At 35.3% G+C, this 21,727-nt stretch overlaps 1 protein-coding gene across 2 annotated transcripts; it reads right to left on the reverse strand.

Annotated features, from left to right (window-relative positions):
- Nucleotides 1-741: 741 nt before the first annotated feature.
- Nucleotides 742-21,621, reverse strand: cenpf (centromere protein F). Of its 2 annotated transcripts, XM_021467448.2 has the most exons (21): nucleotides 21,553-21,621; nucleotides 19,919-20,127; nucleotides 19,629-19,825; nucleotides 19,355-19,467; nucleotides 19,181-19,272; nucleotides 18,813-19,077; nucleotides 18,475-18,677; nucleotides 17,548-17,673; nucleotides 17,311-17,439; nucleotides 17,093-17,215; nucleotides 16,812-16,947; nucleotides 13,573-16,712; nucleotides 11,779-11,973; nucleotides 9,964-11,679; nucleotides 9,719-9,871; nucleotides 9,500-9,634; nucleotides 8,132-8,293; nucleotides 7,859-8,033; nucleotides 7,033-7,455; nucleotides 5,950-6,125; nucleotides 742-1,867 (listed from the first exon to the last, which is right to left on the reverse strand). In XM_021467448.2, exons 2-21 carry the CDS (start codon nucleotides 20,078-20,080, stop codon nucleotides 1,661-1,663), a joined length of 8,028 nt encoding a protein of 2,675 aa, XP_021323123.1. In that variant the 5' UTR covers nucleotides 20,081-20,127; nucleotides 21,553-21,621; the 3' UTR covers nucleotides 742-1,660. The 2 variants fall into 2 exon arrangements, with proteins under 2 accessions (XP_021323123.1, XP_002665261.2); XM_002665215.7 differs by having other exon boundaries at nucleotides 9,964-11,973.
- Nucleotides 21,622-21,727: the final 106 nt, after the last annotated feature.

Here is a 21,727-nt window from a genome sequence, read left to right on the forward strand (position 1 = left end):
GATTCAAACCAGTGTTCTTTCTGTTGTGAGGCGATTGAGCTCCCCACTGCACCACCGTTATGCCCAATTTATATTTTTATCTATGTAAAATGTATTTAGATAATGCTTGCACCACACTAATGTAAGAGTATGTGATTTGCAAAGGACAGAAAAGAAGTAAAGACAACTAAACTATATTTTAGTAAATAGTTATCTGTTTTACATGACTTTTCCAAACTTTGTGGGTTTTTCTGATTTTCCAAAACTTCTCCAGGTCTGGAAAATACTGTGTTAAAATTCCATGACTTTTCCAGGTTTTCCATGACCGTATGAACCCTATAGCCAACCTGTATTAGACAGGTTGAGTATAAACAACCTCTCTTTAAGGCAAGTCATTTCACTCAGCGGCTGGGGCATTCTGTTAGAATGGGGAAACATCAATTTCTCCAAAATTGTTTGCAATTAAATTTCATATTAGGAATCACCAATACGATGCAACAACAACAACAACTGTCTTTTTAGTTTCATTTTTAAACATCGGATCACACAAAATCTGCAGAAACGCACTTCTGGGTCAAGCCCTACCCTTTCAGCCAATCAGCGATCACTGATTGGCCGCCATACTAGAAGGCGGGGCTTTAGTGACATGTCTTGTGTTCTATAGCCTTTGGTATAAATTTCTATTTACAGCTTTATGTTTTCTATGTATTAGTCTGCTGTAACTCGTGTTATGAAAAACAGAAGCACACAGACAAACAGATCTGTAAGACATCGTGAACTTTAGTAAAGTAGTAGAATAATCCGTAAAAAGGGAGTGATTAGTTGTAACATTTCTATATACAAAAAACAACAAATGTATAGAAGCTAGTTTGTGTACAGAATTTTATACAAATGCAACTGTGACTTCATCAGATATTTCTGACTTTCTTTTAGATGCAAACTTTGAGCAAAATCAGAAAATACTAAATTTACAATTGTGAAAAATAACCTAAGCCTTTTCTTTGCAATTCCAAGCGTATGTTTTGCAACTATAAACAGTTTAAACTGATTAAAATTGTTAAAAAAAATAGTCAAACTATGAAAGCCAATGAATGGAAACTTAAAAACAAAATCTCAGAATTGCGAAAAAACTCATAATTTTGGAAAAAAACTCCTATGAACTTAAAATTGCAAAAAATATACGTTTTTTTTCTCCTTGCAGAGTTTACATAGCAATTATATATGCAGAGATGTTTTTTCCTCTCAAGAATGTTTTAATTCACGCAATTGGAATTTTTCCCTGATTAATAAGTCAAATAAATAAATAAAAACAGCTATGAAATGTAGAGTTATACATTTCATAACTGTTTCATTTATTTGTGATGTAAATTGAATTGCTCTGAATTGTGAGATGAAGTTACGATTCCATTTAAACAAATTCTGTCAGAAATGGGTATCAACAGAAATGAGGTCAGTATAATACATACAATAACATGACAGAGCTATTCTGCGATCCGTATAAAACATCTGCTTTTAAAATAGAAAGAAAAGAAAATATTAAAAAAAACAGACAGAAAAATGACAGAAGAATAGAAGACATATGATACAGCTGCTCTTCCATTATATTTACAATGCTAAAAAGCCAGTGCATAAACAATCTGCAGCATACAGCACTGAAAACACAGTGCACACATCCCAGTAATCACTGGACTTGGCAGTTATCGTTTTGTTTTGGAGAGGCAGTGACCTGTTCCGATGTCTGCGGGCTGTTCTTGAAGCTTCTTGAGCGTCTGCTGATTTTCTGCTCTATAACAGGAGCGAGTCTTTCACAGCTGTTTTTCAGCGGACTGTTGGTGAGTGTGGATAATAAAGGCACATTTCTGCTCGGCGTGGCCTTGGGCTTCTGCACCTGAAAAGTACATGGACATGATGTCAGAAGAGAGCTGGGCTGTCAAGAATGGCCGGCGGCGATATATATTAATGCTCAAAACAATCTCTCTGTGGGCTGGGGAAAGACGCAAGCTGTGGAAAAGTGCAAATGTAGAACTAGAAGATGCAACCAGTCAATCTAATCTGCTGTCCTCTCCAAACACAGAGCCAGCATGTAGTTTTTGAGCAGCAGAAGAAACAGTGCTGAAGCGTAATTGAAGACTGGCTGTGCTGAAAGCTGACTAACGCTTTGCTCATTCTCACCCTGCCAACCACTCGCATCTGTTTTCAAGTTTAGCTGTTGCTTTCTCCTGTCATGGTGTCTGTTAAATAGGGCTGTCAATTGTATTCAAGTCTTTGATGGAGGTAGTTACATTATTCATTAGACTCTGAAATGCAATCAGCATTTAAGAGACACTTAAACATCTCTAAAAATGTATTGGTTTTAGGAAGGGAAATCAACAAGCTGATAACGACTGCACGATACTGGAAAAATAACGCATTACGATTAATTTATTTATTTATTCTGCGATATAAATTGCGATATGAATACAATTTTACTAGATGAGTTTAAAAAAATGTTAGTAAAGAACCTATAATTTCTGATTGATTGGGAAGATAGCTAGTATGGTATAGTTTAATTGTATAGCACTTAAGCACAATTAGTCTTCTATAATAACAGAGTATACAGGAATCAGAGAGCGAAAGTCAATACCTTTTAAGACCTTTCCATACAGTTTAAGAACTTAAAACCACTTTAGGTTTCAACTAGAAACACTTGTGAGATTTTAACTTGCGGTATATCTACTGAATATTAATGTCAAAAAATAATCCAAAACTAAAACATTATTCATATACTGAAACAAATCTATTAAATCTAGCTAACTCAGCAGGTTGCCGCCTATAGAGCTCCAGAAACAATGGTGTTGCCTTGGTTACTGCAGCAAATTAAGCAGCATGATGTCAAATCTAGCAGGATTTTATTGATTTCATAAACTACACAGCATCCTGATATTCGCAGATTTAATTCAGGCAAACTTTAGTATACAACTATACATTGCTTAATGAAAAGTGATATTAATTTGAATACCTTGCAAAATAGAATTTAAGACTTTTTAATACTTTTTAGGGCCTTTAATTTCTCTACATTAAAGAGCCTGCGGACAACCTGAATAGGCATATTTATATTATTGAGCACAACATTTGTGTAATAAACAACCTGCAAGCACAGATAAATTCAATAAAGAAAAAATGAAAAATAAGAAAAATCTTTCAAAGCATCAAATGTTATATTTTCTTATGCGTAAATGCTTTTAAAACGCTCACACAGTCACAGGGCTCAACAAGCTCTTGCAAAATGATCAGTTATAATTCACACTCACCATTGCGCATATACAATTGCGAACAATCACATTGTGATATCGTTGCTAAAACTATATATATCGCGCAGCCCTATTTCCGATTGTTTTTTAAAACCCTCTTAATATAATTTCTTTGTTTGTTTTGTAAATATTTAAATAAGATCATATTAAATGAAGTAATTATTATGAAATAATTATAAGAGCAGTACATGCATGCAGACCTTTAGTTTTTACTTACATTTGGACTGTTTTGGAATTCAAAAATTGGAAAACAAGCTTATGAACTTTGTAAATAAATAAGTCAATAAATAAACGTATTTCAAATGTAATCTGGATCTATATCCATCCACACAGAGATATAATCTGAGAAATACATTTCACAATCAAATTTTAATAAAATTAATAATAAAAAGGAGTAAATGCATTAAAAACATGGTAACAACTAGGTATGGGGTGCTATAAGATTGTGATTGTATGATAACATTGGATAGAAAGATCACAGTTTCATGGTATTGTGGTCACTGCTTACTGAACACAATGCATTTTATTTTGAGAAACATTTAAAGTAATTGGAACAGTAACATTTCAGGCTAAATGCTTCAAATAAATCATTGACTTCTGTCTTCATATTTGAAAAACACAGATTTATTTACCATATAAAATAATATAAAAATCTATAACTTTGGAATGCTATAAAAAAAAAAAATAGAATTTTGACATTTGAAATAATACATACAATATTTGTGTCCCCCCACCACATTCAGCTAATAAAAGAGCTGCGGAATAGATAATAAAATGGGTTTAGTTGTAATGTTAATAATGTATGGTTTAATACTACACCAAAGCGATTGATGGAATAGGCCTATTGAAAGAGTTGTGAAGATATTTCATTCTCCTTTGTAAAAGTATTTTTAAAATACAAAATACAGTATTTTATTTTGATACATGTTGTGGCTGATGTGTTTTTATAGTTTATTTTAATTTTAAAATACAATAAAATCAGTAAGGGGAAGTCCAAGGCACTCGAAAAATGTGTCAAAAATATTAAAAAGCCTTTATTGACATCCCTTAAAACTGCTCCTACGCATGTCAATAAAGGCTTTTTAATATTTTTTTCCACATTTTCGAGTGCTATGTTTATTTTGATAAATCCCTTGCTCATAGAGCACCAACACATTAATTAAGCTACCCATGAGCACTTTGATTTTGGATTTTTACCCTTCAATGAATTTTTTTCTAACTCTGATTATTATTAGGTTTTATAATATAATAAATGCATTCGCCAGAATGTGAACATAGCATGCAGATAAATACATTTTTGTTCCCTCTGCAGTCTGGACAAATTTAATAATTGTTATAACAATATAACCTCATCCTCAAGTGGTTCAAATATCTTTTCTTTTTTTTCTAATGAACACAGAAGATACCTGTAGGCTGTATCCAACTGAATTTCTTCAAAATATCTTATGTGTTCAACAGAAGAAACAAATACGTTTGAAACAAGCTGAGAGAGAATAAATAACAGCATTTCCAGAATTTTGGGTGAACTATACATTTCACTAATACTCAGTCTGGATTATTTTTTCAAACTGACAGACAGGAGGAGAAATGCAGAACTCTGGCCTTCAGAAAAGCTTAACTATACTAAGAATCAGCCATTAAAGGTGCTGAAGGGTTTATCTGGGACAGAAGATTTACTGTTCAGCATGTGGTCTCTGCTTCCCTTTAAATTGTTGAGGAAAAGTGAAAATCTCCAGGAAATGGTGACCTGGGGTAAGGTGACATGATCAGAACTTCAGAGGAAGGTAAAAGCTGACAGGAGCTTTAATGCCTCAAAGCACTTAAAGTTTAGCCATCTAATCAAAAAAATCATTTTTAAGGGGTTCATTTGCTAATTATTTCATGGTCAGTAATTTTAAGAGTGTCTGAAATGAGTTAACTACAGACTGCAGAAACATTTTGAGAGGGTTTATGATGCCCTCCTGTGGTTAGTGACTAAATATTTTTAGATGCACAACGAGCGGTTCATGGCATATAAACCTCTTACAGCAGGTTCCCATAGGTTTTTTTTTTTTTTTCTTAAAATAAGTTTTATGAGAACTATATTACATAAGAAGAGTTCAGATGCAAAGACCTCTAAATTCCATCTGAAATTTTCTTCTAAAATGAGCATTTTTCTCAGCCTCCCGTGTTTATGTTCAAGTATTTCACTTTCAAGGCAATGAAAAAACTTGTCACTATCAAAGTAAGATTTCTACACCTACACACAAGAGTCACACAAACTAAAAATCCCTACAAATTTTAAATCTAAAAATAAAAAGTAAATTCAAAGCATAAAAAAGGAAAAAGAAAACTAGATAAACGTTAAGCTGTTGCATGTATATAAGAATATCAGATTTTGCCAATCATTTACTCATAGCACACTGCATGAAACCGACAGTGTAACTAAAACAGTTTACATATTAAAACATTTACTTACTTAAAATAAGTGTTACCAGGGAAAAAAATAAAAATAAATATATATATATATATATATATATATATATATATATATATATATATATATATATATATATATATATATATATATATATATATTGTTGCAAAAACCAAAATTTTCATTGTTTAACTTGATAGGTATATAAAATGAAAGATGCAGATCATTTTAGAGGTTGCAGGACACAGAGGTAGCTCCACTCACAGTGTTTGGTGTTCTGCCCTCTGCTGTCTGCATGGAGATTTGCGCAGGATGTTCTGCTGAACCTGAGCTCTGTAGAACTGCAGTTGTTCGAGCCGCCAGACGAGGACTGCAGCGCTGCGCTGTAGTTCTGCGAACGATGAACGGGCTCATCTCTCCAACTGGAATATCTGCAAAACCTAAACAAAAATAAGTGATGTAGATGTGGAAAAAAAAAAAGCAGGAAAGATATTGCACATATTCAAGAAACATGCCAAGTCAACATACATGTCCATCTGTCAAGCAATGCTAGTCAGTAATTCTGCTTTAAAAATATCGTCTTTGTATTTGTCGCTGTAACCCACCCACTGCCAATTTACAAAAAAAATTTTCAGCACCCTGGGTTGCCTTGTAGAAAACGGTGTATTCTAATTAATTCATGAAGGCTGCCTCCGTGTACAGGGGCATGGTCAAAAATGTGACCTACCTCCATAGGACAGTATCAGTTTCTAAAATGAGATGACGGTTAAGTGTTATAAAATCCACAAGGTGTTATTTATTTTTTTTATTTGAAAGCAATACAAATACTACAAATGTGAACATTAGCTAAGCAGCTAACAGTGTACGGCTGGGTTTAAACCAAATGTGAAGTACTGTGTCACTCGTTCTAATGTACTTACAGCATGTTTTTCATCTCAAATTTCTGCTTAAGCTAAATTATTCGAATTTGCAAGGGCCAGTCTTAGGAATTGGGGGGTGCCAGGTGATAAACAACAACCATCCTATATTTAGAATTGACTGCAATACCTACATACAACAGGCTCTATTTTAAAGATCTAGGTGCAAAGCCTGAAGCGCTGGGCGCAAAAGCATTAATGGCGTATCCGAATCCACTTTTGCTATTTTAAGGATGGAAAAATACATGTGCCGCAGGTCATGGTCTAACAGGGTTGAGCTTATTCTCTTAATTAGTTCTGAGTGTTCATTGTTCAATATAGTCCCTCTCCCCAACATCTTTAAAACCAGATGTAAACGTGACCTTAAAGTACCTTTGATGTTGAAGGCCGTGCCATGAATATAATGAACGACAAGCTGTGAAAAACTCACCTTTCTGAACCAGCTCAGGCAGACCCTCTGGTCTGAAATCCTCATCATCTTGTTTTGCTTTAGGTGTGGCGGCTGCAGCTTTCAGTCTCTTGGTGATGTTGTGCAGAGCTTCCTGTGCTTTATTAGGAGTGTCATCTATTGCTCTCTGTCTCTTTCCTGATGTAACGCCCTCAGGGTTACTGTTTTCCAGATCACTCGTCTCAGACCTGAGGGATCTTCTGCTCTTGGGGGTCTTTGTCTGGGTGCTCAGCTGTTTCAGTTGATTCTTGAGGCTTTCATTGGAGTCTTCCAGCTTGTGAACTTTAACCATGAGGCTGCAGTATCGGTCCATGCTGTCGTCTGCCTCACGGCTCTTCTCTTCAAGAGCTTCTTTCAGCTCCTCTAGTTCTTCCTGCAGGGCACCACTGCTACTGCTGCCCTCAGCTGTTGACATGACATATGTTACATTTTTTTCATTAGATATACATTTACATTCAGTGCATTTTTTTTATAATTATACATTTAAATGGATACAGTGTCTACAAGACTGAAAACACATATTCAAATTATATATTAACAAATTATATATATATATATATATTTTTTTCATTTATTTTTGATGCCATTTTAGAGAGGACATGATGAATGAGAAAGGTCACCTACAGTACAGTAGCACTAGATGTTGGCACACTGACCACTAGGCTATCAGTGCAGACTTTAAAATATATATGAGATACTATAAAAATAAACGATCATGTAAACTAAATTTCAAAACTGTATCATCTCTTGACCTCAAACAAAATATCTTCAGTGTAGTTCGACTAATTAGTTAATGTTTTGTCCATACCTTGTTCTTTTGAGGCCTTCAGAGTTTCTATCTCTTGTCCCTGCTGCTGAAGTTCTTCTTGAAGTGTCTGTTTCTCATTCTCCAGCTGTTTGCATGACTTCATCCACAGATTGATTTTACTCATTGCACTGTCCTTCTCTTTGGATAAGCGTGTAATCTTTGAGTCTAACTCGGCCTATAGGAACCAGAACAAAATAATTATTACTTCACTAAAACTTACAAATATAAAATGTCAAATATAATGTAATATAAAAAGTAACAGAAAAAAAAAACCTTTTCTTTTTGACAATTTTCCCATTTGTTTTGCAACTCCTTTAGGGCAGAGTCCTTCTCTGCATTTTGAGACTTGATGCTCTCAAGGTCTGACTGATACTGTGCAGCATTTTTTTCAGCCACTAAGATATTTTCCTTTAGTGCATTAAGTTCAACCTCGAGCTGTAAAAAATAAATAAAAGATATTTTTCGAGGTCAACAATTTAATAAGTGTTTCTGAAAGTAAAGCAAAATGAAATGAAAAACTTAAAGTGAACATATGTTCTTTGAATACAAAACTGAATGTTAGTGAGGCACTTATTCTACAGTGATTCTGTTTCTTGTTTTGAACATAAACTAAAAAAAATCTTCATTGACATCTTTATAAATATTAAAAACATTTAAAACAACGTAAAATATTTTACTTTTAAAGCTTACTTCCTGAACTCCTCACAAGATAAATTAAAATAAAGAATAATAAAATAAAGGTAGTAAATGTACTGATTATGCCATTACATTTAGTGACTCACCATTTACTTATTTTTAACATACAGTGATCAGCATATATTAGCTTAATTTGTAAATATTCTCTTTTAATATCTATATGACCATGTCTATTTTAGTACTTTTTAATTATGTTTGATTGATTGTATAATTTTTGTATTGTTTTTTCTAGGTTGTTAAGGGACAACAGATGAAAAATAGCCTTCGGGCTAATTCTGGTGCATTGGCAGAAATGCTCATTTATGTACACTGTCCCTGCCAAATAAACAAATAAAATAAATAAATATGAGTACACGCCTCACAAATCTATCTTTTAAATTAATATTTTTAATAGGAAGCGATACAACATTATATTTGTGCATACAGATTAGATTAGTCAGTACTGAAGCCAAATCTGGAGCTTATCTAACAAAATACCTTATGATAACGGTCCAAAAACTAGTACACCCAAATTTATATGTTATAGAAAAATATTAAATACAAATTTTAAAAGAGGAGGAAAAAAATAAATAAATAAAAATCAAGAGAAGAAATTTAACTGAAATTTTGTAGGTTGTATTTTTTGTTGCAATATTTTGCTTGAATTTAATTGTATATCTTTCAACTTGTAAATAAGTTTGGTGACAAATTTTTTATTTTATAAACATATCAGTTTAATAAAACGGTTTTGTTTAAATTCACCGAAATACATTGCCTATATTCACTGAGAAATGGATACAAATATTCATTTTCAAAAAAGGGAGTACTCAATTATGCTGAGCACTGTATACACATTTCTATAATATTAAACTGATCTCCCACTATTATGCAATCTTCTAAAATAAGACCTCCTCTTGACAGAATGCACAGAAAAAGGCACATTGTTGCAATGTTGCATCAGCCCACCTGCTGCTGTGTGCGTTTCAGGTTCTCCTCATGTCTCATGTTATTTTCCTTCAACTGAACATCATGACTTTCCTGAATAACAGATATACTTTTCTGTAGGCCATCTTTCTCAGCTGCCAGTGCTTCCAGGCTGAACTAAAAGGTGCAAAGAAAATGTAGTTTTAGCATAGACTGAACATCCACGAGGCCAGAGTAAAATATGGTGAAGAATATTCTTACCTTATACTCTTCAATTTGTTTTTGAGACTCCTGCAGCTGACAAGTCAAAAGATTCTGATTAATCTCCAAAGCATTCTGTATTTCCTTTGCCTCACATAGCTCTTGCTTATGTTGTGTCTCAAGATGCAAACTGCTCTCTTGTAGCGAATTTAACTGAAAATTAACAAATATCAATCAATATATGTGACGTGAATGTGAGGGGAGAAATTAAAAACCATTAAAGGTGATGGGGAAAAAAATAATACCTTTCCCGTAAGTTCAACGTTCATCAGCTTCATAGCATCAAGTTGACCCTCCAGCTGTTGAATATTAATCTCAAGAGAAGATATACTATTCTGCATGACCTCCATCTTGGTAGACTGCATCTGTGTCTTCTCTTCCAGCTGTGCAATAGTAGACTGTAACTCAACCTTGTCCTTTTGCAATTCCTCATCTTGCTCCTCTCGAATTAAAGAGAGTGCCTGCAGTTCAGCTATTTGTGATCGGAGTTGTGTGTTTTCTTCGCTAAGCTCCTGTTGCTTGCTTTCAAAGTCTTTCAAGAGGGACTGGTTGGATGAATGAAGCTCTTCCTGAGATCTTTCATATTCAAGGACTCTCTGCGCAAATTCTTTGTTTTCTGACTCCAAAGATAGCAAATGAGAGGCCAACTCCAATGCCTTTACTTCCTTTGATTCTACCTCTGTTTGAAAGAGTCGAAGTTCTTCCTCCATGGCGCCAACTTTAAATTGGAAGTCCTTAATCATTTGCTCTTGGTTCAAGGTTGCCTCTTCTGCAGATTTAAGCTTTACAGATGCTTCTTGAATGGACAACTGCAATTCCTCTATTAGCTTGTTTTTTTGATCAAGCTCTTGTTCTAGTTTATACTTCTCCTCCTTGAGATCCTTTAGTTCGCTAGTCATCTCTTCGATTTTCTTGGTAAGATCTTGCGTTTCAGCCTGTATTTCCTCAAGCTCGGCTTTGGCAGTCTCTGCTTGAAGAATAGCATCCTCTAGATTCTGCTCAGAAAGTTCTTTTTCTCTCTCGAGCTTTTCAATGTTGTCCTGAAGAACATCTGCCTTTCTTTGGGCAGCTTTGAGCAGCTGACTCATGTGATTCTTTTTGCGTTCGTCAGATTCAATTCGTACCTTCAGTTTTTCAATGCCTTGTCTCATCTGAGCCACCTCTTCTTGAGTGGAAATCAATCGGGAGGCTATTTCACCTTTCTCCAAAAGAGACATTTCAAGCGACTGGGACAGTCTTACGTTCTCATCCTCAAGTGAATGGATTTTGGAAGACATGTTTTCAGTCTCTCTTGAAGTAAAGCTGTCATTGTGTTTTATATCATTTAATTCACTTAACAAACGTTCATTGTCTTCATTCAAAAGAACTATTTTATTTTCAAGGTTTTGAGACTGCTGAATTAGTTGCTCTTTTTCTTTCAGCAGGACACTAATTTGGTCAGACGCCACCTCGTTTTGCTTTTTCCCCACCCTAATGTCATCTTCTAGCTCTTTTATAAGTTCTTTTGTATCAGTTTCTCTCTTCTCCAGAAGATCAGCCTTTTCTTTCAACTTCATTAGGGAGTGAGTTTCACTCTCTCTTTCATCAGTGCATAAAATCAGCTCTTCTTTAAGTCGCCCACCTTCTGCCATAGTTATATTGAGTTGTTGTTCAAGGCTACAATTTGTCCTTCTAGCAGTTTCAAGCTCTGCCTCTTGCTTCTGTTTCTGCTCTTGCATCTCCTCTATGTCAGCCTCCATGGATAGGATGTGCTTCTCTAAATTGGCCTTCTCCGAACGCACCCTTTTCAATTCGCTCTCAATCTGGAAAAATTTCTCATTCCACTCACCTTTTGCCATCTCTAAGCTTTCCATCATCTCCATAACATCAGTGAGTTGGCAGTTGGAAGTCTGCAGCTGTAGTGTTAAAGAATCGATCTCTTCTTTCAACTCTCCAATGTGCTTGTTCAGTTTCTCGTTTTCCTGAATGATAGATGCCAACTTGTCAGTGCCGTTTGTCTTTTCACTTTCCATTTTACAAATTTTTCCTTCCATGTCCAAGCACAAATCTTTCCTAATTACCATTTCGGATTCCAAAACTTCAAACTGGGATTGCAAATGTAGAAGCTCCTCTTCACGCTTCCTTAGAACTTCCTTAAGAGTTTCAGTTTCCAGATTTGAATGTTCACTTTCTGTGATAATACCCAAGGTGGAGTTGGACTGTTCCGTATGATGTATTAGGTCATCCTGTGCTCCAGATGCAAATTTTCCCATATTCTGAAAAAGAAAATGTAAATGTAGCATCACAAATTGAGTTACTAGTGATGTAAAAAGTGTGTGACAATGATTAAATATGAACTAAGCAATGTTTGCCCAAAAATCTTAGTAATTTTACTCAACTTAACATGTCCCCACAGCTGATTGATGCAAATGTGTTTTGTAGAGCTGTGGCAAACAATCTTTTGAGACATCAATTCTGAGCTTAGTTTTTAACAGCAGATGGCGCTCTAGACTAGTTTTCAATGTTACACTGACACCAATGAGAAAGTGCACCATCTGCTGTTAAAAGCTAAGCTCAGAATCAATTTGAGAGAGAATAGCGATGCATTTTAAAATCTGAGGGCTCTATTTTGACGATCCATGTGCAAAGTGCAGGGCGCAAATGCATCAAAGGCGTGTCAGAATCCACTTTTGCTAATATATGGACGGAAAAATCCGCTTTCCGCCCATGGCACATGGTCTAAAAGGGTTGAGCTTATTAGGTGTGTTTTGAGAAACCAATCAGAGTCCCATCTCTCATTCCCTTTAAAAGTCAGTTACGTCGCGCCATGGTGCATCAGCTATTTACATGGGACTTTGTAAGTGGAAAAAACTGAAAACAGTTAAACAGAGCATCTACAGCACGAGAATGAGAGATAAGGGCTTTTCATTATCTTTTACTTTCGCTCTCGTGGATAGGGAAACCTTGTACGCACAGACATAATAAGCCTATAGATAATTAATTTTGTTTGTTAAGCGCAAAGACTTGTTTTAAAACTATTTCTAAATAATTTCTAATTTCCTGGAAACAAATAATTCAACAACAATAACGAAGTGTGTTCAAAAAACTGAGTTATATCCTAATGCACATGCTGTACCTCATATGGTCTAAAGCCTGATAGGTGGGCAAATCTGAGCTTGTTTTTAATAAAACAAATATAAATATGGATATAATAAATAATACTGCAAATATTAATAACATTATTCAAAAGCAATGTCACGATTAAACTGAAAAAGCCCCCGAGATGAAGAAGTCATGAAAGTATGGTTTTTATATTTATGTAGGCTAGAAAATAATGTTTTGTAATACTTTAATCATTTATATCCTTATTATATATATATATATATATATATATATATATATATATATATATATATATATATATATATATATCCTTAATATTTTAATTATTTTTCATATGTAAAGATATTTGCATATTGCTTTACTTGTGTGTATTAAGCAGTGTGTAAGCGAGGTGCGCTGGACAATAGACCGGCTTTGTTCTGGTCTATAGAACAGACTATTATAGTTTCTCAAAACAGCAACGCGCCAGCAATGTGCCTCAAAACGTCTTCTTTAGATAAGAACGCCTATGGGCGCACATATGAGCGCAAATGCATTTGCTATTTAAACAGTGTTGCGCAGAACGTCAAAATGACTCTTGCACCAAGCTGAAACTAGCAAACAACAATTGCATAGCGCCTTGCGCCACATTGCGCCGGGTGTATGATAGGGCCCTCAGAATCAATTTCTCGAACGTTTTTTCTAGTGTTTTGGGTATTAGTCCCACACAAAGTTTAACTTACATAATGCATAAATTAAAATATATAGCTTACCTGTGAGGTATCAGCAGCCAGCAAGGAGGATGATGCAATGTCTAATTCTTGCAGTTGTTGCATGGTTGCCTCCAGCTGCGAGGACAAGATCTCTGTGTGCTGCTTTTCTTCTTTTAGTTTGGCCTCCAACTCATTTTTTATATTGAGCATTTGCTCCTCCATGCTCTGGAGCTCTGTAGCATGTTGCAATTTAAGTTGCTCAATTTGTATCGCAGTTTGTTCCTCCATGGTTCGGACAGTCTCCTTAAGAACATGAGACATGTCCTCAATGTCACTGGATTTATTTTGCATCTGCTCTTGTAGAGCAAAGTCTTTGTAATCCTCTTCTGCAGACAATGGTGTTTTGGGCTCTTCTTGTGAATCATGCTTCCCTTTAGGAGATGACATACCCAGAATAGCAGTATCTTCTTCAAAGGGCAGAAGAGATGTGTTGGCAAACGGCATTTCACAAATATCTTGATCATTCCCACCTGAAGTTTGCTCTTTGTTGAGTGTGTCTGCAAGGTTCTTCTCAGATTGAAGCTGTTCTATGTGAATTTGCTGTTCTGCAATCTGAGATGCCAGCCTATCATTTGCCTGCTTTAATTGATCAATTTGCTTCTGAGAACCTTGAGTATCTGCTTTTAATTCCTGGATTTCAGATTCCAACTTTAATTTCTGGTCCATAAGATTGGTGTACATTGCTTCAAGGTTTGCTTGCTTACAATTCTCTTGCTCAAGAGAAACTTTTAGTTGTTCATGGATTACACGGAGAGACTCCAACTCAGCAACTAATACAGAACGAGACTGTTGTTCCTTCTGGGATTCCTCCAAACAAGCAGATAGCTGTGACACCTCAAGTGAACTCTTCACATAGTCTTCTTTGACAGATTCAAGCTTTGATTCTAGGTTGGACCTCTGGGCCTCACTCTCACTTAATTTTGCTTCAAGAATGCTAACGTTGCCTTGCAGCTCCTCTACTTGTGCATCAAATGCATTAATGCAGTTTTCATTATCTTCTAGATCCATCTGCAGCATTTCAAGCTGTACTTTGATTTTACTCATGTTGATGTTTTTTTCATTCAATGTCTCTGACGTTTTAGCATGCTCAGACTGAGCCTTCTGAAGTTTTTCTTTCAAAGTTTCAATCTCACAGGACTTTGCTGCTTCTTGGTTTTTCAAATCAGACAGAGCTAACCTGAGACCTTCCATCTCCTGCTCTTGCAGAAACACATTTTGCTTCATGTCTTCAAGCTCCTTTGCTACTTTCTTATTAGAATCAGTGACCACACTGAGTTTGTTTTCAGAGAGGCTAAAATCTTGCTTAAGCTTGATCATTTCTTGAGTGGTCACCTCCAGTTTCTCTGAAGCAGTTTTTGTTTCCAGACTTTTGTTCTGCAATTCTGTCTCAAGAACACTGATGTGCTCCTCTAAACTCTTGTGTTTTTTAATATGTGTTTCCAATTCAGAGACATAAACTTCAGATTCCTTATTATGCCTCTCAGTGAGCTCCTTGATACTGATCTCTAATAAAGATTTTTCATCAGACATGTCATGCAATTTTTTTTCCAGACTCGAAATTAGCTCTACAGAAGAGTCAAACTGTGTCTGAAGATTTTCTAATGAATTCTTCAGTGTGGCCGACAAATTATTTGAGGTCTCAAGTTCAGTTTTTATTAAAGCAATCCTTTCTGCCATGGCATCTTTTTCAGCAAGTGCTTCTGTCACTATGGAAATCTCTTTAAGATGATTTGCATTCTCTTGGCAAACAGCATCATGCAGTTTTTGCAGGCTTTCATATTTCTCAAAAAGATCATTTGCTTTATTTTCAATTTCTTCTTGTTTGACTTTTAGTTGTGTGTTTTCCTGCTTGATGCTTAATGCCTTCTTTTTTTCTTCTTCAAGATCTATTGCAAGATTCTCCGCTATTGTCTTCTGATTTTCCAGCTCAGTGGTGGTCTGAACTTGTAGCTCCTTTACCTTTTCTAGGGAACTTCTGGTTTCTTCTGCTTCAGCAACAAGGCAATTAAACTGTTCTTCGAGAGAACATAAGGATTTATTCTTTTGTAATAGACTTTCAACTTCATTAATAAGATCCTTTTCTCTCTTTTCCAATGAAGAAACTTTTTCTACTAGGTCTTCTTTGATTTTAGAAAGCTCATCATACTTTCCTTGGATTTCTGCATTTAAATCTTTTTGACATCTTAGGTCTGATTCCAAGAGGGTAAACTTCGCAAGTACCTCCATCAGGGATGTTTCCGTGTTTAGTTTTTGCTGTTCCAGCTCTTTGTTTTGTGCAAGACGGTCTTCACATTCTTTAGCCAATATGTCTTTCTCTACTTTAAATTTCTCCAGTTCCTGATCACGCAAGGTAAAAGATTCCTGAAGATGTACAATCTCAGTTTTGTTCATTTCAATAATGGAGTCCTTTGACATAGCCAGGATGCAAGCACTTTCATATTCTGCAAGCAGTTGACCATGGGCTTGTTCCATTCCTTCCAACTTACTTGTTTCTTGAAGCAGTTTAGCTTCAAGCTCGCTGACCTTCCCCTGTGTTAAAGTGATTTGTTGATTCAGATTGTCCATCTCCTTCTTATGTTTTATTTTTGTCTCACCAAACTGCTGCTGAAGTTCCTCATACACTCGTCCTTTTTCCTCCAGCTCCACACATTTTACAAGCAGTTCACCTTTGAGTGAATCAATCTGACCAGACAGGCCAATCTTCTCATTTTCTAAATCTTGCATCTTTTTTTGGAGATCACCATGAGCATTGCTTAGGTTGTCCTTGTCTTTCTCCAGATCTGCAACTTTAGCTAGCAATTCATTTCGGTTGGATTCAGCGTTGTTTATCAACTGTTCCTTTTCAGTTTTCCACTGTAGAAGAGCATCATACTCTTTCTTCATCTCAGCAAGTTCTTTCTGACAAGAGTTTGAGGTCATTTTGAGCTCTTCATTTTCTTTCTCCACAGCACAAATCTTATTTTCTTTGAGTTCAACATCATGAACCAGTTTTTGAAGCTCAGCCTGAGTTTTCATGTTCTTTGCTTCAGCTTCAATCAGAGTTTTCTTCAAATTTTCCAATTCTTGAGCAGATGATACACTTTGATGGTCCATTTTTTTGCGTAGCTCAGTTAGTTCCTCATTCTGGGTTTGTGTCTTAACTAAAATGAACAAGTTTAAATATTGGGATAAATCATAAATTCAGATTTTTCTTGTTTTAATTGCTAATTAGTTATTACTATTTTTATTTAAAAACACACCTTTTAAATCATCCACCATCATGCGGTTTTTGGCAAGAATTTGCTCAGTATTTTGCTTTTCATCTTCAAGTTGTTTGACCCTCTTCATCCCTTGGTCTAACTGACAATTAAGAGTGTTTTTCTCTCTCTGCATTTCCTAAAAAAAGAAGAAACATCAGATTTATATGCGGTCAAAACAATCTGTATATTCTATCAGTTCTATTATAACAGGCATGATGTAGCAGAAGCTTGAAATCAAGAAACAAATGTCTCATCTTTAACAGATACACAAACTAACTTACTTCAAACTTCTTCTTAGTCTCTGCCTCCTTTACTTGACTGGCTTGTAAGGCCTGCTCAGACCTGAGAAGTTTCTGTTTTAGCTCCTCCAGTTCTTTCTCTAGTCGATTCTTTAGAGCAGTCACCTTTGAAATCAACACAATTCTATTAAGTTGATTTAATCCAAATATGTATAATGTTTGAAACTAGAAAGAAAGAAAGAAATGCCACATTAAATTACCTTATCCATTTCTGATTGCAAAACATTGTGGTCTTTTTTGGCTTGCTGGATCTCCATGCTGGTTTTATTTTTCACCTGGGTGAACTGTTGATCAAGAGCTTGATAGGAGCTTTGAAGCTGTGCAAGTTCCTGGATTAAAGTTTTAAGACAAATATATATTTTCAATATTAATCCGATAGACATTCAGGTGTCTAAAACAAATATTTAATGTTATGTATGATGGTAAAGACACAATACCTTTTGACTCTCTCTCTCCTGATCCTTGATTTTCTGCTCCAGAGATCGATGCATGCTTTCGGCATTATGTCTCTGACAGTTCATTTCTTCGGTTACCTGCTTCAGCTTAATCTCGAAGGCTGAACACTGAGGAGCCAAATCAACCAAAGATTAAATACTACAGGCAAACTGTGATTAGTTCAACTTATTTCCCATTAATCAAATGACTGCACAACACACAATCAAAACAATTAAATAGATTCCAAATATATTTGGACACTTAATGTTTAAATATCTTGCTAGATCATTAAAAAAATTACTTTAATCAAAACTGATCAGTTTTGTTATGATTTTCTTCTAAGTGTGATTTTTAGCCTAACATTTTTTTAATGTACTGTATGTAATATATAGTACATGCAGTGTAGCAATATTTTTAACCATTATGTTATGTTTCTGAGGGCTACTATACAGACAATTTAAAATACCATGAGAAAAATGTATTAAATTTAACAAAGTGCAAATGCAATATATTTAATCAAGTTACCTTTTTTAACAAAGATTTGGTGGCGGAACCTCACCTCACTTTGTCTGCTTAACCAATCACCTACTTTCTAAAACTTATTTAAGGCCGACCAGCCCTCTTGCACTGTTCTTCTCACTTTTTCAGACCCACCCTCCCTCCCCCTATTTCCTTGCTTCCCATTCACAATCCTTTAACTCTCTCTTTACTCCTAGTTTGAATCGGGGGTCCAATCACTCTACAAAAATATTACAGAGACATTACCCCCACTCTAAGTCGCTTGTTGGACGTCTTGTCATCCTACCTACCTGTTCACGGTTCTTTCTCTTACCTCCCCTTCCCTTCATCCCACTATTCTCTTACCATTTCTTTCATCCCTACAAAAAAGTCTAGCTCAAAGTGTGGCGTGTTCCATGCTGGTGAATTACCTTAGAAACCGACTGCTCATACTGGCCCGTAGCCTTGGTAAGTTCATCTCTGGACTTGTTCAGGAGTTTGTCCTTCTCTGCCACATCTTTCTTTGCCATTTCGAGTTGACTTTGAATTTCACTGAACTTATTGATCTGATTCTTCATATCCTTTTCATGAGCCTGAAGACGGAGCTCCAACTCAGAAACCTTTGACCTCAGATCTGAGCAGCAAAAGAGACAACAACAAGATGTGTTACCTTGAGGCACTAGAAAATCCTCATTGTAATGCTGCATTCAAAAGCCTATTCTTATGTATGCAGTAATAATAAAATAAACCCATCTAAGGTCTGAACAACCTTGATTTATATTCTTAAGCTGTTCCATCTGCTGTGATCCAACTGTGTCACTCGGTGCGCCTGATGTGAACTGCTGGTGGGGTTTTATTGGTGTGTCATCATAAGACCACGGCATCCCAGAGGCTCCATTTCTTCTCCTAGAGGGTGTCTCCATCACAGGCAGAGACTGATGACTGCTTTTTTGATCTTGCTGCCAAGGAAATATTGAGGACCCTGTCTGCTGTCTTGCAATGTCCTTATGGCTCACCGAAGACTGGTTTAGAAGCTTTAAGTGATGCAAAAGAGATTTGCATTATTATTAATTAGTAATTTAATAACTACTAGTTAATTACAATATTCTTTACCAAACAATTGTGCGTTTTACTTACTTTCACATGCATTACTTTGATTTCAGCCTCTAGTTTTTTACGTTCCTCAACCTCTCGATTGTACTTTTCCTGCAAGTCTGTGATTTTGGAGTCTGAAAATGCAATATTTGAGTATTGAAGTTGGTTGCATGTGTTTTGCATTGTCGTTTGTTATTCATTAAATTAATCTCTTACCCTGTTGCCAGTGATTAGGCGTTGCAGGAGTTGCAAATGTTTTTTGCGGTGTGCTAAGCTGTTGGATTTCTGAAGCATGTGAAGTTTGGGACCTTTCCAATTCATGTTTGTACCTGAATTAAAATAATAATAATAATTATGTCAACATAGTTTTATGTGGATAGCAGAATATTCCAGTATCTAAAAAAAGACTATTAAATTATTTAGTTATAATATGGTTATTAGCATAAGTGTATATTGGCAGCTCATGAACAATTACAAGTACTCCACTTACTTTTTGACCTCTTGTTCAAGTCGATCAGTCTGTTTCTTGAAAGAGTTGAGCTGTCCTTCCAGATAATTCACCTGCTGCTCCTTTGTTTGGATGTCATGTGTAAGTTTCTGTCTGGCCTTTTCTAGATGTTCACAAGACTCTACCAAAGACTGATTCTCTCTCTTCAGGGCAGAGGCTTCACTCTTCTCACTGTCCATCTGTAGGGAAATATAATAAACCAATTACTGATATATTACAACTGCACTGGTGAAGATGCTAAAGCTGAGAATATCTGCCACGTTGTTTCTGACCTTTTGTTTCTGTTTCTGTAAAGTAGCTTCAAGGGAATCCATTTGGAACTGTTTCTGTTGTCTTTCCTTCTTTAACTTGTCAAGCTGCGCTTCAATTTCTTGGATCTTTTGCAAGGCCTTTGCAGGAAGGCCATCCTTCCACTCTTCTACAGCCCAACTCATGTTTATTGAAGATGTTGTGTTGCTGTTCACAGAAACGCTGGCATACTCTGAAAAACGTAAATGTAACTTCATGGTCTTACAAGCACAATAAAGCATGATAGACTTGTTACTAATAATAATTTTCATGCATCAACTTCATTACTCCTTTGTGAGCGATAATCATAACTGAAATGTCAACAGCTTTCTATGAAAACATATGAATGAAAGTTTATAATAAAAGCAGACCTTTGTTTTAATAAAACTCTATATCAAGCAGATGAAACATTATAGAACACAGTCAAGCCGAAATTATTCATACCCCTGGCAAATTCTGACTTAAAGGTAATTTATTCAACCAGCAAGGTTTTTTTAGACCGGAAATGAGGACCTGTCATCGCTAAAGTATAATTATGGTCATGTCATTTTTTGTTTAAAGGTAGACTAATTAAAAGCTGAGAAATCCACAATGATGCCACTGATCATCATCACATTATCTTTTGGGAAACGCATGTTCATTTCTGGTCAAGAAAGCATGTTAGTTAAATAAAAGTAACAAAGTCAGAATTTTCCAATGGTATGAATAATTTTGGGCTTGACTGTATAATAAAAAAGCAAACAACGAGTACTGTAGCAAAACAGCAGAAAACAATAACAACACTGTTGATAATATAGAACAGAATACAAAATGTATTTAAATTATTATTTATTTGAATTTTTTTCTATTTAAGTGTGGTTTTACTGATTATTTAATAAATATCACAAGTTATGTTTACAAGTAAAACAAAATCATTCATTAAAAATAAAAAAATGCAATTGAATGCCAAATCACAATTATTAATGACAGACCGAAATTTCACTTAAATTAGTATTGTAACATTAACGTAATTGTAAAACATAATTTGGACATAGCTCATCTTTGCGTGTAAAGGGTATTCATTAAAATAAATAAAAAATAGAGAGGCAGTTTTGAATGTACATTAGTATCGTAGCAACTTCTTAAATTGTAATTTTTATATTACCAATTCAAACTAACAGTGTTCCTTAGTTTAAAAAGATAATATTTAGATTTAGTAACTATATTTAATGTAAATTACTTTTCTGCATTTTCCTCCTCCCAAGCTAGCATCCTAATCGAGCAGTTAGGTAACAGTTAGACTTGGCAATGCAACTTAAGGTTATATTACGAACATTCCTTTTTGTCCTAAACAACTTTTCTTCCTGTTTAAAATCGCTTTGGATATAGAGATCTACATGATGTTTATTTTTGGTACGTGATCGTTTCCATAGAGCAAAGTGAAAAATATCACCATAAATTTAAATCACATACGTTTTAATGCAAGTAAGGTAAAGTGTATACAAATTTAAACAACCACGAGAATGCTAATGTAAACACAGATATCAATAATATTGCAGGTTGTTTTAAGACATTGGACACAGCTCACTCGTGACAATGAAATCTGCATTCTACAAAATATAACGTTATAAAGTCTTACCAGGTCTCAAGTAAAACCCCTCACGGATAATCCACGCTTACCGTCTTCTTCTCGTGTTCTTCAGTTACTACAGTCGAAAATTCAAAAAGCGTTCAACTCCGTTGTTGACTGAATGCAGCGCTGTTATTGGCGCGTTTGAGATATGACGAGTAAAGACACCGGCCTCTGATTGGAC

This window comes from Danio rerio, chromosome 17 (genome assembly GCF_049306965.1).
Source record: "Danio rerio strain Tuebingen ecotype United States chromosome 17, GRCz12tu, whole genome shotgun sequence".
Classification (NCBI taxonomy): Eukaryota; Metazoa; Chordata; class Actinopteri; order Cypriniformes; family Danionidae; genus Danio; species Danio rerio.